The sequence below is a fragment of the Emydura macquarii genome, unplaced genomic scaffold (assembly GCF_026122565.2).
Source record: "Emydura macquarii macquarii isolate MOO-44397 ecotype Brisbane River unplaced genomic scaffold, CSIRO-AGI_Emac_v2 contig_1119, whole genome shotgun sequence".
In the NCBI taxonomy this organism is placed as follows: Eukaryota; Metazoa; Chordata; order Testudines; family Chelidae; genus Emydura; species Emydura macquarii.
In genome coordinates, this window is record NW_027131256.1 from 19904878 (window position 1) to 19920055 (window position 15178).

At 41.7% G+C, this 15178-nt stretch overlaps 2 protein-coding genes across 3 annotated transcripts in view; both read right to left on the minus strand.

Annotated features, from left to right (window-relative positions):
* The window catches only part of RIOX2 (ribosomal oxygenase 2), a 33304-nt gene extending 27894 nt beyond the window's left edge, over positions 1-5410 (minus strand). The window contains exon 1 of one of the 2 annotated variants that reach the window (XM_067546263.1): positions 4979-5401. The gene's annotated coding sequence lies outside the window, so the exon portion shown is untranslated. Of the gene's footprint in view, positions 1-4978 lie in introns of both variants that reach the window. The other variant, XM_067546264.1, reaches the window with a different exon arrangement.
* Positions 5411-11904: 6494 nt separating this feature from the next.
* The window catches only part of GABRR3 (gamma-aminobutyric acid type A receptor subunit rho3), a 34804-nt gene continuing 31530 nt past the window's right edge, over positions 11905-15178 (minus strand). The window contains exons 7-9 of the mRNA XM_067546413.1: positions 14712-14864; positions 13237-13433; positions 11905-12223 (exon numbers count right to left, since the gene is read on the minus strand). Coding sequence (XP_067402514.1) covers positions 11921-12223; positions 13237-13433; positions 14712-14864 — 653 coding nt within the window. The 3' untranslated portion in view covers positions 11905-11920. The remainder of the gene's footprint in view (positions 12224-13236; positions 13434-14711; positions 14865-15178) is intronic.

Genomic DNA, 15178 nt, shown 5'->3' on the forward strand with positions numbered 1-15178 from the left:
TCTCAGCCAGACTATCTCTAAGTCTCTAACTACCACCACCAACAGTTATTAAGCTAACTAACAAACACAAAAAAATCATGCTTAAAGTTCAAAACACGGGGAATTAAGCACTTGCAATGCAAGCACAGGCAGTTCCAGCAACCGTCATGGACGTACAGAAGGAACTGAGGGGGCGTAGGGCCAGCAGCGCCTCATATACCGCGGAATGTGCACGGGGCTCCAGGGGGCGCCAGAGCCGGCCGTATGAGATCTGCTAAGGGGAAAAAATTTCCAGTAGCCATGCACAGAGGCGTGTACACACCTATAGTTGAATGGACATGAGCAAGCACTCGAAGAACAACAACACAGTAAATCAGTATCACATTCTAAAGGGATTACAGGCCCAGATCAGCCCCTTGAGAAGGTTCACGTGCACCATGTGCCTCAGTTCCTCTCACAAGCCCTTAGTGATTCCCAAAGACCTCTGCTGGTTGGTAGCTGTCGCTCATGTAGGCCCCAATCCTAGAACCCCAACCTCTATGACAGGGCTCTGCCTGGGTACAGGGTTCCATACACATGGAACCACTTGCACAATTATGGCCTTTCATTTCATTGGTGATGGCTGAAGATCACCAAAATTTGGATAAAACAAAAACAAAAACCACATTGGCTTGCACTCTATTTTGCCTCTTCATAACATATTAAGGCCTGAAAAGAGTTCTTTTCAAGAGATCTTTGTTTGTTTTTTTCCCATATTTCAGTTTTACATTAGGAATTCCAGTCTTGCCTCTCTGGAAGAATCTCTGGCTACCCAACAGCTAGTGGAACTTACATCACAAGAGACTACAAAGCTGACCAAGTGAGAAAGGAAGTTTTTTTTTGTCAAATTACTGAAAATTCTTTAATTCATATTTAAACTTCAATACCTGTCCTTTATCTCAAGTGTTATCTTTGCCAAGTGTCAGGGGTATTCAATCTCTAATAAAATAATGAGTGTTTAGACTTTCATGTCAGCAAAACCAAGCGGAGGGGGAAAACACAGATTTGACTGATATTTCAGGTACAAACACCAAATGGAATTACAAATAAAAAAGCCCCACATCTTTTAGGCTACTTTACACACTATAAAAGTTGCAGAAACAAACAATAAACCCATGGTTTTACTTTGTAGGTCCTTTAAATATTGCAAAGAATCAAACACTGCAAAGAATCTAACTGGTGTCAGACTTACCAAAGCATTACGACTATAAAATCATTGAGGACTTTCTGTTGACACTACAGAATTACACACTGTAACTGTATATATTATAAGGATGCACTTTGATCTTGCGCAAAATAGTCAAGTTTTTGATTTATACTGTCACCACAAACCTTTCATTAGGGACTAGTAATTGTACAGCTGAAAGTAATTTATTTTGCTCTTCTAGGTAGACAATATGCTTGCATGTCATTATGTAAAAACAAAGTTAAGTTATTACGTTGCTTCAACAGGTGGAAGTTTGCAGCAACACTTCTAAAAGGCTGAAAGATAGCAAATAGTGTACCAGGGAGAACTAAAAACACGGAAAATGACTTTTTCTAAACAACACAAATGTAAACAAGTTTAAATATCTCTACTTATAAGACCTATACCAATCACACCAGACTCTTGGCACATTTACCTGTTTTTAAATAGAAACTTCAAAAGTAAATAATTTGTAGAAAGGGATTTCATTTAACAGAAGATTGGAGAACAACGGTATATATAACTTTACTGTTAAAGTGAGCAAGAAATGCAAACCCAAACAGCTATATTCAATTGTTTTAAATGTGCCCGCTTAGAATTAACACATTGAAGCCAAACAAAGATCTAAGGCCAAAATTTTCAAACCGGGTACAAAAACTTGGGTTACTAAACAAACATTTGGGCAACTAGAAGTGACCTGAATATGAGAGGTGCTGAGTAACTCCAGTTCTCTCTGCAATCATGGGGGCAACAGGGAAAAGGAGAACAATAAACAGCGGCTTATGTACAGCAACTCTGAAGTCCTACCACCTCCAGCTGCTACCTCTCACAATATCCCTGAGAAGTAAGTAGGTATATTAATATTTTGCAGAATGGGAAACTAAGAGAAACTGAGGAACTCATTCAAGAAGACAAGCCAGTGGCACAGCTGCAAACAGAATTCAAGAGTTCCTTGCTCACAGTCTGCTTCCAAGCCACTAACTGCACGGTCTCTCAAAATGTTTGTGGAGAGCATACTTCTCACCATCCAGCAAGTAGCATTAACGATTAGATGTACACTCACAATATGTGGATTTTGCAATTCTCAGAGGCCTCAGCTCTGATTCACAGCTTATTAAATTCTATTTTTGGGATTTATAAGTCATTGCATTACATCTCCTTTAAAGAGGCTGTGGATTACTCAGAACGCCCTTTATTTGGCTTTGCAATATTTAATTTGGTTTTCACATTGCCTTAATATTCTAAGTCCAGAAGGGACCATTGTGATCATTAAGTCTGACCTGTATAACATAGGCCATAGAACTTTCCCAAATGAATTCCTCGAGTGTATCTTTTAGAAAAACATTCAGTCCTGATTTAAAAAATGTCAGTGATGGAGACTCCGCTATGACCCTTAGTAAATTGTTCCAATGGTTAATTACTCTCACCATTAAAAATTTGCACCTTATTTCCAATCTGAATTTGTCTAGCTTCAACTTCCAGCCATTGGATTGTGTCATACCTTTCCGTCCTAGACTGATGAGACCTTTATTAAATATTTGTTCCCCATGTAGCTACTTATAGACTCTAATCAAGTCACCCCTTAACCTTCTCTTTGTTAAACTAAATAGATTGTTCTCCTTGGGTCTATCACTATAAGGCATGTTTTCTAATCCTTTATTCATTCTCATGGCTCTTTTCTGAATCCTCTCCAATTCACTAACATCTTTCTTGAATTATGGGCACCAGAACTGGACACAGTATTCTAGCAGCAGTCATACCAGTGCCAAATATAGAGGTAAAATAATCTCTCTACTCCTATGTGAGATTCCCCTTTTTCTGCATCCCAGGATTGCATTGGCTTTTTTGGCCACATCATTGCACTGGGAGCTTATGTTCAGCTGATTATTCACCATGACCCCCAAATCTTTTTCAGAGACACTGCTTCCCATGATAGAGACCCCTATCCTATAAGTTTGGCCTACATTCTTTGTTCCTTGATGTATGCAGTCAGACATATCAAATCACATATAGTGTGTTTGTGCCTGCTCAAACGATCCAGATCGCTCAGTATCAGTGAGTGATTGTCCTCTCTGCCATTTATGACTCCCCCAACTTTGTGTCATCTGCAAACTTTATCAGTGATGATTTTATATTTTCTACCAGGTCATTGAAAAAAAAGTTAAATCGCATAGGGTCAAAAACTGATACTTGTGGGACCCCACTAGAAACACACCCTTTCAGTGATGATTTACAATTTACATTTTAAATGTATCTATCAGTTAGCCAGTTTTTAATCTACTTAATGTGTGATATGAAATTAATATGGTATTCTAGTTTTGTAATCAAAATATAATTTAGAACCCACCCTCAGTATTTGAAACACCCAGGCTTTTTGAAAATACTGGATCAAATCTCAGCAGGGCCATCTCAGACCTTCAGCTCTGTCAGGCAGACAAACAGAGTTCCATGCACAAATATGTGAATTGGGGGTGTCAGATGAAATTTAACAAAACAGATGTTCTGAAATGTCCCCACACTGTTGTACTGCACACCAGCTGGCTACCGCCTTCTGCCAAAGAGGGACTTTAGTGCCGTATGTATGAAGTACATAAGTATTCTGTGACCCTTTAGGGATGAAAGGTGCTAGCAATGTAAGATATTACGCAGTCTACATAGTTTTGTTGTTTAACAGTGCATGAAGCCTCTTCCCCAGCCCAAGCACTTTAATAGAGAGGATTCTTCATCAGTATTACTCCCCTCTTCTCTATCCACTGAACATTAAACTGAACATTTTAATAGTTGCTACTTTATGCCTAAGCTCAGAAAGATCAGGTTTTTATCCATAAATGCAGCTAAACATCGATCCCCCCCTACACACACACACACACACCCCAAATTTCCACAGATTATAATAAAAATTTACAGATAGGCAGAGTAAGAAAAACGCTGCTGCAGAACATCTCAGGGTTTGATTTAAGGGCATTTACTTCATGTATTTCCACATTGACTGTGTGCGTCAGTGGTTATAAAGTTTTAACTTTTTGAATCCCAACATTTACAGCCATTAAATAATTACTGTCTCGCATATTCCCCCCACTCCCAAATTCCCCACAACTGTGAACATTTAAGGGGATACAAATGATTTAAAAACTGCACACAGCCCATAACTTTGCACACCTGTGACGTTAAATGGGGGGAGGGGGGAAATGCTTTAAAATAAACCTCGATATTCTCCACCAAAATTAAAAATCGCCTCCTGCCAAGCCCACCTGCGCCCCAGGTGTCCCTCCTTATCTCCCCAGGGCCCAGGTGGGTAAGAGCTGCTCCTCCACCCATCCACTACACGGTGCCACAGGGCGAGGGGGGACGACAAAGAAGGGCATTACAAGGGCTTTTGACACCCACTCGCCGTTGCAACCGGAGCTGCCCGGCCCCGCGTGGCATGACACAGCAGGGGAAAAATGGGGGGCAGCTCTAGCATCTCCCTGCAGAGTGGATGGGCGGAGAGGGGGGAAGACAACAGCTTATCCAAGGGCTGCAACCCGGGTGGGTTTGCAGGAGGGCGGCGGTGTTGGGGGAGGAGAGCCTACCTCCCCCCGGTTGCAGAGGGGCCACAGGGCTGGGGGACGGCGCCGAGGGGCGGGCAGCTAGCACTAGAGGCGGGCGGTTCTCTCCCGCCCAGGCGGGCACCCGGCCCCCGCCGGCAGCTGCGGCCCTTGCCCGCCGCGGGGACTGGGTGTTCGCCACGTGGCCGCCCGAGCCGCGGCTGGAGCGGCGCCCTGGCGCACTTACCCGGCCGGCTGCCCGCCCAGCAGCGCGTGGGACGGACTGAGGGCTGGCGTCCCCGTGGGCTGGGCACGGGACACGTGGGCGGGCGGCTGCGCTTCTCCTCCTCCCCGATCCCCTCTCCGGGGCTGGGGCGGGCTGGGCCTCCCTCCGCCTTGTGGCCGTCACATGGGCTCCCTCCGGCTCCTCCCCTCCAGCTGCTGGTGCTGCGGGGTGGATCCGATTTTCCTTCCGATTCCCCCCCTCCAAGACAGGGAAGGGGGGATCTCTGCAGGGCCCGCTCGCTGTGAGTTATCCTAGCTCGCCCTCCGTGGCTGGATTTCAACACAACAGCGCGGAGCGGCGCGCGGTGCAGTTTGTTTCCCAAGCGCGCTCTCTGCTGGAGGCTGGGGTGGGTTGATCCGACAGAAAGGTTTTGTGGGCAGGAGTTTACCGTCGCGCACAGTGCGTCAGCTCCGCCTGTTCGACAGTCGGGAGGCAGGTTCCCCCCACGATCACCCGACTTTTAAAAACAATAACGGGGGGAGGGGGCTCTTTAGGGGCCTTCTTGGGGGGAGAGGAGGATTTAGGCTTTTGACAGGTCACATGACAATCTTTTCTCTGCACCCGTGAGGTCTATAAACTTCCTCTTTTTTTTTTTAAATAAGTTTTTTTTCACATGGTCACATTCGAGTTTTGAGGACAACACACATCACAAGCATCTCAGATCAAGTGACAGTCAAGATCAGTGACAAATCGCAAGTAAAGAAGACGCCAGTAGTGCAGAAGTTCCCAACCTACGGCTGGCCCACAGGCCAAAAGTGGCCTCTGGGGTCTTTCAGAGTGGCCCGCGGCTCCCCTCCCACTGGCTGCAGAAGGGATCCACAGCCTAAGCACCCGGGCAGAGCACATTGCTTGTGCAGGCTCCTTACGGCAGCCAACGGGAGGAGAGATCAGCGCTCCCCTCCTCTTGACTGTAGCAGGGAGCACAGCAAAGTGCATCACCTGGGTCCCTAGGCGCTGGGTCCCTGCTGGAGCCAGAGGAAGGGGATCACTGATCTCCCATCCCCAGCTGCAGAAGGGAGCCACTGCATAGGGACAGAGGTGGAGCTCAGTTTCCCTGCTGCAGCCAGGGGCCCAGGAGATCCTCCTCACTAAACTCCTTCCCTCTGGCTGCAGTGGGGGGAAATGGGGTTGCTGGAGGAGACTGGTGGCCCTTCAGGGTTGTAAAAATTATATTTGTGGCCCTTGAACTGAAAGGGTTGGAAACCACTGAACTAGTAAGTTATGCAATGGGCTGATGATAGAGGTCTCAAGCCTGCAAACACTTGTGTGCTTAACTTCAAAGCATGCAGTTATTCCCATTGTCTGTCATTGGACAACGCTTGTGCTTCAAGTTAGGCATATATTTACAGGATTGGGGCCAAAAACTTTACAGCACAGCTTCATTTATTCTGTATATGTTACAGAAAACTATCCTAGAACTGTTTTAGAGAGTTTTAAAAATATTTCATTGGAACCATGCTTTTGTATCCCTCCTCCTGTTCAGGCATAGGTCCCAATCCTGAAAGCTGTTTTTTACTGGCATGTACTTAAGTGCTTTGCTGAATCTGGAGGGATTTAAGCAGAGGCTTACAATTAAGAATGTGCTTAAATACTTAGCTGAATCGAGGCCTTAATTATTATGAGTCAGTCCATTTGAACAAGGTGTGAGAGGGAGATAAAACATTTTCTGAATGTTTACAAATAACAGAAAACAGCTTTTCTATACAGAATAATGTCAGGATTTTACAGACCAATCTCTCACGCCATTCCTTGGCTAGAAGGGAAGGCTGGGTGGGACTTGAAAGGGGAGGAATTTTCCCATTCTGAATGTAACAAAACTCCCATTCCTTGGCCCTGCAGGCTCAGGAGTTATCACACTGTAAAACCATGGCATTCTAAAATGTATCCCATGGTTCTGCATTTTATCACTTGGAGAGCACCTCCACATATATTTACCACATAGTATACTGGAGGCGATGTTCATGGGGTAAATACATTTTACCACACAACTTAGATCACCTCCGTCCACTAAAACCTTGCCTAGATTGGTAAAAGAGCTAACATGGTATCAACCAAGACCTAACAGATGTTAGCTAATAAAATGACAACCACAACTTTGCCCCTATTGTAGACACAGGTTAACATACCTTTTACACATGTTCGCTGGTTGTGGTCTAGCCTCATGGCAGAATAACACAATTTCAGCCATGGTTTGTTTTCCCTATCTAGAGTAGGCCTAACACATCTCACCATGACTTATTCCAACCCCCTGAGACATTTCTAACAGTCACCATCTTAAAAATAAATCTAACTCTCGGTGAAATTGTTCCTCTTTCTCTGCCCAAACCAATCTGGAAACTATATTGTAACAATTCACAATAGATAATAAGCCACTAGTTATAAGGAACTGGTTAATAATTGGATTCATACATTAAATAAGACAGAAAACCCAGTTTTGATCTGTTTTGGGGTTTTCTGTACAGAAATCAATATAAATTATAAGCCACATTTCTCTGTTTCCAAAGCTGAGACTTGAACCATTCTAATAATTATCCACTATCTTGGACAAACATTCAGAATCATTGTTAAATATATTAATTACCCTAGAAATAATTTTATTTACATTTAGTAACATATCTAGTAACATAGTTTTATTTACATTAAATGGAAGGCATGCCAGAAAATATTAAATGGATCTTGCTAAAGTTTCTTGCGGCCCATTTATAGCTTATACAGTAGTAATTAAATACCTATAGCATACAGAATAGTATAATCAGGAATAAACTGAGCTAAGGGACTTCAGCTGCCCTGTGCTCTATCATTAATGTGGGTGGAAAGTAATATTGGGCATAAGATAGACACACGTAAGAAAGACCATAACAAAGATGAATAAGATGACTAGGTGGTTTGGGGGATTGGTAATGGGAATAATAGAGCCTTTCACCTCTAAATTACCAGTTTAAATCCAACTACTATGAGTAGTCTCAGTCCTTTTTCAAATCTATAGGTGTCCATATCACAAAAATTTATAACTCCATAAACTAGCACTAATTTTGGCCCTTTTGAAAGAATATAATTGGATTATATTAGCAAACTCCTTGATGCTGAATAAATAAAATAGTAAACTATAATACATTAAATAATAATAATAATAGGGGTGAAAGGACTAATTTGGGTTTTTTTGTGTGCCATTCAGTCCTGTTATGCCAGTTTGTTGTAAGGTGACCAATTAAAAAAATCAAAGCCACTTGTGAAATCTACAGATGATCATGAGCTGTTGATTAGTGTAGAGCACATCCAGACTGGTTAGGTAGGAAAAAAGCTTTTCAACTGACAAATATAAACAGATAAGAAATATATTTCATAAGGATTAAAGAGCAAAACTTAAATCTGTCCTTTAAGCCTCTTTCCCCCTTTCATTTGGCTATGAATTTAAAAAAAAAAAAAAAAAAAAAGAGAGATTCTCAAATTCCTTAATCTGACTTGCTATTAGTTCATATGTTAATATAAAACCTGACTTCACCCAACATTAAGCATAGTTAGCAATATTTATTTAAATTTATGAATAATTCCATGTGATCACTCCAAAGATACCTGGTATCTGCAATGGTATTTATTTTGAGCTTTTTAAAAAATGCGTTACTGTGATGAGCTATCTTATGCTTCTCCATGCATATTATGTGCATATATAAATATACTAGTGTCCCTTGTAAGTCTTTAAAGATCAGAGTGACTCTCCAGACTTTGAGGTTTGTGGTTTTGAAGCTTACATCAACAATTAAAGGATGTCTGATTTCTTCATACTGATTGATGTAGCAACAGATGCTAAAAATATGGATTGCAGTGTGATTGGTCATTGTGATCTAAGTCATCACACAGTGTTATTTCTGCTTCTTGACTGGTTAATTCCCAAACTCACAAAGTTTTCAGAATCACTATGTGAATACTTCTGGAGTACACACTCAAACAGATACATATTTTCACAAGTATTAGTGACATTTTTACTTTCATTGAATGTTCTTGTGGATAAAACCTCGTTTACCTGGATGTTCGCAAACAACCATAAGACTTCCTGCAAATGGTGCGTCTACACTAAAGAAACTGACTGTACTAAGAAATGTCTGTCACTTTCCCCATTTGGAAGATACTCACTTCAAAAGGGTTCTGTGAAGATTAGTCAGCTGATGTTTGGAGAGCTCTGTGAAGATGAAATATGTCATTGTCATTATTTATTTATTTAAATAATAATTTATTTAAATAATATTATTTATTAATCATACATGTAATCGGTTTGTGAACAAAGTCTCTCTGTGGCCCTTTGAAAATTTACAATATGTTCAGCATCATCAAAAACGGATAAGCTTCCGAGCCAATGCATGCAGACTGTCTATATGAGTAAACGGCATTTCTTTGTTTCCCCATTGTAACTTAACATTTACATTGTGTTTTTCCTGTGGAAAGCACTTTACCAATGGCTATTTTTGTATTTGCTTTCTGTATGGATGTAAATACCCATTTCTTCTACCAAAGAACACAATTGTTTTGCAATTGGCATGGGCAGTTTTCAGAACAAATTGAACTAGCCTAGTGCATCAGAAGACTAAAGAAATTGTGCCATGAAAGGAAATACAAAGATGACTTCTTTCCACTCCATTTCTAAACATCTCCACCTGCTTTCCCATTTTTCGGGTTGTTTTAGTTGGAGTTGTGCATTCAGTAAGCACTTTAGGATAGGAATTGCCTAGTTACAACCAAGAAGTTCCAGTGGTATTATTTATACTGGCAGTATTATACTGAATTACACTTCAGCTACTGAGAAAATATTTGTTCCAATACAGCAGGCAGCAATTTGTATTGTAAGTGATGTTTTTACAGTAGTTCATAGGATTAAAAATTTGGGAGAGGACAACTGGAGTAATTAGATGGAACCTTCTCAAACGGACTGTAATATATGTGGATGGTGATGATGATACAATAACGATGTTGTATTAACTTTTTTATATAACATAAATCTGCTCAGCATGAGGCCTAGTGAGCTACTACCAAGGCTTTGTTGTAGGCTCTATGTGTCCTTTGGCTTTACTTTCCCAACTCTGTCATTCCCAGATGCACAGTTCTGCTTTCTGTGACAGGATTCCCTGGACCAGCATCAAACAATATTAGCGCTGATAATTTGTTTGGCAGTAAAGTGGTTGCCAAAAAAACCCCACTGACTCCATGGATTTCAGTCACTGATTCACCGTTTTTTCCAAATCCATATTTGGGAACTTGACAAATGCTTTTTACAGAGTAGAAGACATCATTATTCTATGAACAAATAATATCATAGCAATAAAATCATACATGCCAGAAAGTGATTTATGCTTTCGACTTTATTTCCATATTCTTTATTTTAACTCAGCAGTGGCAGGCATTTAGCTTTTGATATTTTCTGCCAACACACATCTACATGTTAAATTCATTTTATCAGTTTAATTAAGACGAGAAGAAGAAATTCCTATGGAGAATGCTACTAATTTCGACAAGTCATGCAAGTAATTCCATAATTACTTGATTCTTTTGGGGGGGTTGCTGAGCTTTGTTTTGTGTCTACCCAGCTCCTTGGTGCCCTAGGTTTGACTCTCTCTTGCCTGAACAAAAGGAAAATCCATACAGGATTTCTTCTGGAGACTGACAGAATGAGAGAACGTGGCTCTGCTTCTGCATAACTTTTTCCTTTAATTTCCTATGTGTTGTAGTTTTCACTCTCAGCGATCTGCAGTTCCTTGATATATAATCAGAATCATGGGCTCTAGCAGCCATTCACAGCTTCTCCTCACCATAACTTTCAACCTCCAAGACCAAGATGTGGGGTAAAAACCCAAACTGATGTGTACAATAAGAAATAGAGCCAGAATCTTGTAACAAGGGGGGATTTTTTTTCCCTTTTATAAAGTTTTCTAAAATCCTAGCTTTAAGTGTTCAATTTTCTGATCTGAATAATTTAAGGAAGCAGGAAGATAACAGCAGGTTTGTGTGAGGCTGAATTAGATGGGGTCTATAATGAGTGACATACCTTGTAATGAAGTATAGTTGATAGGTCTGCTCCTTGTACCAGCCCATTCATCCTGCTAGGAGACTGCCCCTAGGCTTACTACAATACTATCCCAGTGAGTGTACTGTTACATATTGTGTCTTCATCATTCCAAGGAACAATTGGTCACTCCAAAACATGGGTGGCTGCATGGAAGTCAGAGATAGTCCTAGGTTTTATGAGGTCTTAATGATGTACCAAGCGCAGAACTCCATCCAGCTCACTTCCTGCCTGGGCATGGTTTCCACTTCACTGCTCACCCATCATCCCCTTCATCCAAGCCACCATCCAAGCACAAAGGCTACTGAGGTATATAGCAAATTGGCCAGCACAACAGGAATGCAACAAGCTAAGACAGAGAGGAGCCATTTGAAGAAGACTTCTGGTACTGACTGCATCATGCTTATCTGAGTCACAGATGGGGAAGGAACAGAGAGGCTGAGTAGGGAGGAATGGTTACAGCATACTATACTGGATAATATGCTGGAGTCCCTTTTACTGGAACTGCCAACTATTTAGCAATGTGGTGCAGAGTCCCATGATATGCAAATTCTGATGCAACTGCGGAAGTCGCCTGGGTATAAGGCCACCACAGGGGAACACTGTGTGAGCCAGTTGAAAACCTTCTTAAACATTCAGAAGTAAAATGTACAGAGCATGAAGAAGCCAGAATTATTTGTGTTTTTAATTCATAATTTTTCTGTCACTAAACCAGCATCCCCTTATCTGATGTCTGAATCCATTTCAGAAACTTTTAAATATTTCCTCTGTTGCTGTTGTTTTTTTTTTAAAAAACATAGATTCTGCTATCTTTACATGCAAAATCATGCAGAGATTATAGTGTTTTCCTTTCATACATACAAACCCCAGTAAAAAAAGTTGAATACAATATACACAGTGGGAAATATAATCCTGGAATACGTGTCAATGACATGATTGTTCTGCAAAATAATCCTGCCCACATTTCCTTTCAAGGATCTCTTCCTCTTTACGCGGGTTGCATCCAAGTTGGGGATGCTGGCCGCCCGTCCCCGGGCTGAGCTCTCTTCAGAGTGGACCGCAAAGGTGGTCATGTCAATGTCAGCCTCACTGTCATGATAACAGCCGTCAAAGGCCATTGCTTGTACAGCATCAATGTTATACATTCCTGAAACCTGGCAACAAAGAATAATTATTGTGTGGGTAAGCAGCAGCCACGTGAGTGCTACATAATGAAGTTCTCTCCCCTGAATAATCTTCCACAGGGAGGTTCTGCCTACTAATAGATCTGCTGTATGGAAAAAAAATGGCTACCTCATAAGATGGGCAAGTGAACACCTACCTGTGGGAATTGCCTATCAGCAGGGCCATCTTAACTAGAGCTAGGAGAACACCTCAAAACATTTTCTATGAATATTCTCTTGAATAAAACAGTGAGTTCACTTGGAGTTATGAGCCCCCTTTGTGTGTTCTCCTCCCTCAGATTCTCTACTGAATGAGTTTACAGGTGGGAATGTTTGTGGAAAGAAGGAATTTTGACTGAATATTAGAGAAGATTAATAGAAAGCACATTTTTTAACTTGTAAACATTATTTATTCGCATCAGAAATCTGATTCTAAGACTGACACTGTCATTCATCCAATCAGGAAAGAGAAACATGCCATATGACCTCTCTCTCCAATCAAAAATAACTAAAAGAAATTGGGAGAAAGGAGAAATGGCCCCTCCTCTTCAGGAAGCATGAGTGGGGGAGACCCTGTTAGTCACCAGGATGTGGGGAGGTTCCATCCCACTCAGGATCCCAAAAAGAAGAAAAATAAGGGCCCTCAACTACTAGGAATGGGGAGAAAGGGTGGATGGAGACCTTTTCTCTCAGCAACCAGAAGGGGGGAGAAAGTATGGGCAGACTCTCACTCCCACCACCCCAGGAGAGAAATAAAGGTTTGAAGTCCCTTATTTTCTCCCACCAGAAAAACAGGATAGTAGACCTACTGAGAATTCAGAAGAGGGGAGATACCTTCCCTCCCATCAGCCAAGAGGAGGAAAGAATGGATAGTCAATTAGTCTTAGAACGGAGACATAGTCACAGCACACGCAGCCCACAGTGCAATGGCAGGATGCTGTATTGGGATTAATTTATGGCTTCTGTTAGGCTGTCTGAAGACAACAAAACACACACATTTGTACCTTCCCTCTTTTTTTGAGTTGTTTTCTCTCTTCTACTGTGGTGAGATAATTCACAGCTGCATATTCGATGACAGACAGGAAGACAAAAAGAAAACTGATCCATAAGTATACATCCACAGCTTTTATGTAAGACACCTGAGGCATTGAGGCACTTACTCCTGTGATTATGGTTGACATTGTCAGCACAGTAGTTATACCTGCCAAAGAAAGAAGTGATTAACACAAAACCAGATCCAGCTGTGTTTATTTAACTGGTCACTAGCTGCTTGATCAGCACAGCTCTGTGGGTGCAACCAGTCAATTCTCCTTTCATCTCTTTGTACAGGCTATGAAATGTGTAATGTACCAGGAAGGGCCATTTTTACAGGACCTATAAAATACAACACCAGACTCATTAGGTCACCTTTGTGTTCATTCCTGTGGGAAATCTGATGATCACGTAAAGAGCTACAGTGTGCCTAGTTCTAGCTCAGCACAGGTGTGAACAGAGAGGATGCTCCTTGTGATTCCATGATGTGAGGACCAGAGAAGCGAAGTACCAACTGCAGCACTAGAAAATGAGCAAGAACTGGCGTGAAGACAGGACTGTGGCCAGCACTGTGCACAGGGTATCCTGTTAAAGCATGCAGAAGATGCCACTGCAGTGTGTGCTGGGCCTAATATGCTTCTCATTTACACCAGTGAACATCACGACTAACTCAACTGATATCAGTGGAACTACGTCAGTGTAAAACTCAAGTAAGCGAGGGGAATATCAGGCCTATTGTGTCTCCCTCAGGCATTATGCCTCTGGGAGCGTCTGGTGGAGCAATATGCTTTCCTGTTCTCTTTCCCACTCCCTCCCCAAGCACAGCCAGTGCCTTAAAAATCACAATCAAGCCCAAATAATTTCCCCAAGAATTGACTCTAGAAATTAGGAAGGTATTTTTTAAATTGCTTTGGTAGCTCCTTTACAAGAAGGTGGGAGGAGAGAACCAAGAAGTTTAGCGTGTTGTACGACAATGATATTATGTCATGTAACATCTGTATATCGTGAAGTGTCCTGATGGCACATCACTATCACACATAGACTCAAAGGAAAAATAACACAAGACCTTGTGACCTGAGATACATTTCTGCAACCCTAGGTGATGTAATGATTCTCCAACTATTAAATACCAAGTGCCACCTCTCTTTAGTTGGGGTATTGCAATGGACACAATGGAACCCCACAGAATGCCCTTCCCTCTAGTGCCCCCTCGGGTGTTTTATAGGACAGTAAAACGGAGTGATGGAGTGCAAAATTCCCCATCTCCAAGGGCGGAGGATATATAAAGGGAATGGATATGTCAGGATGACAGTGATGGTGTCACTCAGGCACTTATCTGATCCATTGCCACATATCCACTGCAAATCAGAACCCAGTTACACCACCTAAAGCTTTCTTCACTTTCCCTTCTATCCCTCTCCAAAACTAGATTGCAAAAAAGGTTTACCTAGTGATACCCTGGCTGGAACAGCTCTTCTATCAATCCAAAATGAAACCCATGACAACATCACCATCAGCATAGCTGGGAAATAGGATTGTAGCACAAAAAAGAAAATGTGCCTTCTCAGGGCGAAGTTTATAAAAAGGCGGTTGTACCAACCTGTTGAAAGAAAGAGCAGAGAAAAAAACAGATCAGTGTTTTCATAAATATAAGCACTCCTCTGACCAACCTCTCTCTTCCACGAGGTTTGCCCTTACGTTATATTAGATTTCTAAGAAATAAATAAAATAAATAAATAATGCCTTCTTTTTATATAATGACTTTCATCCCGAGGTGCTTTACAAACTGTTATCCACCCACTACTAAAATGGAGCGATGTCTGGAGTAAAACATCACTGTGGGTTAAAGATACAGAAAAATACTACATTACAGTTGAGGACAAATGAAAAAAGAAACTGAATTTGAAACTTCTG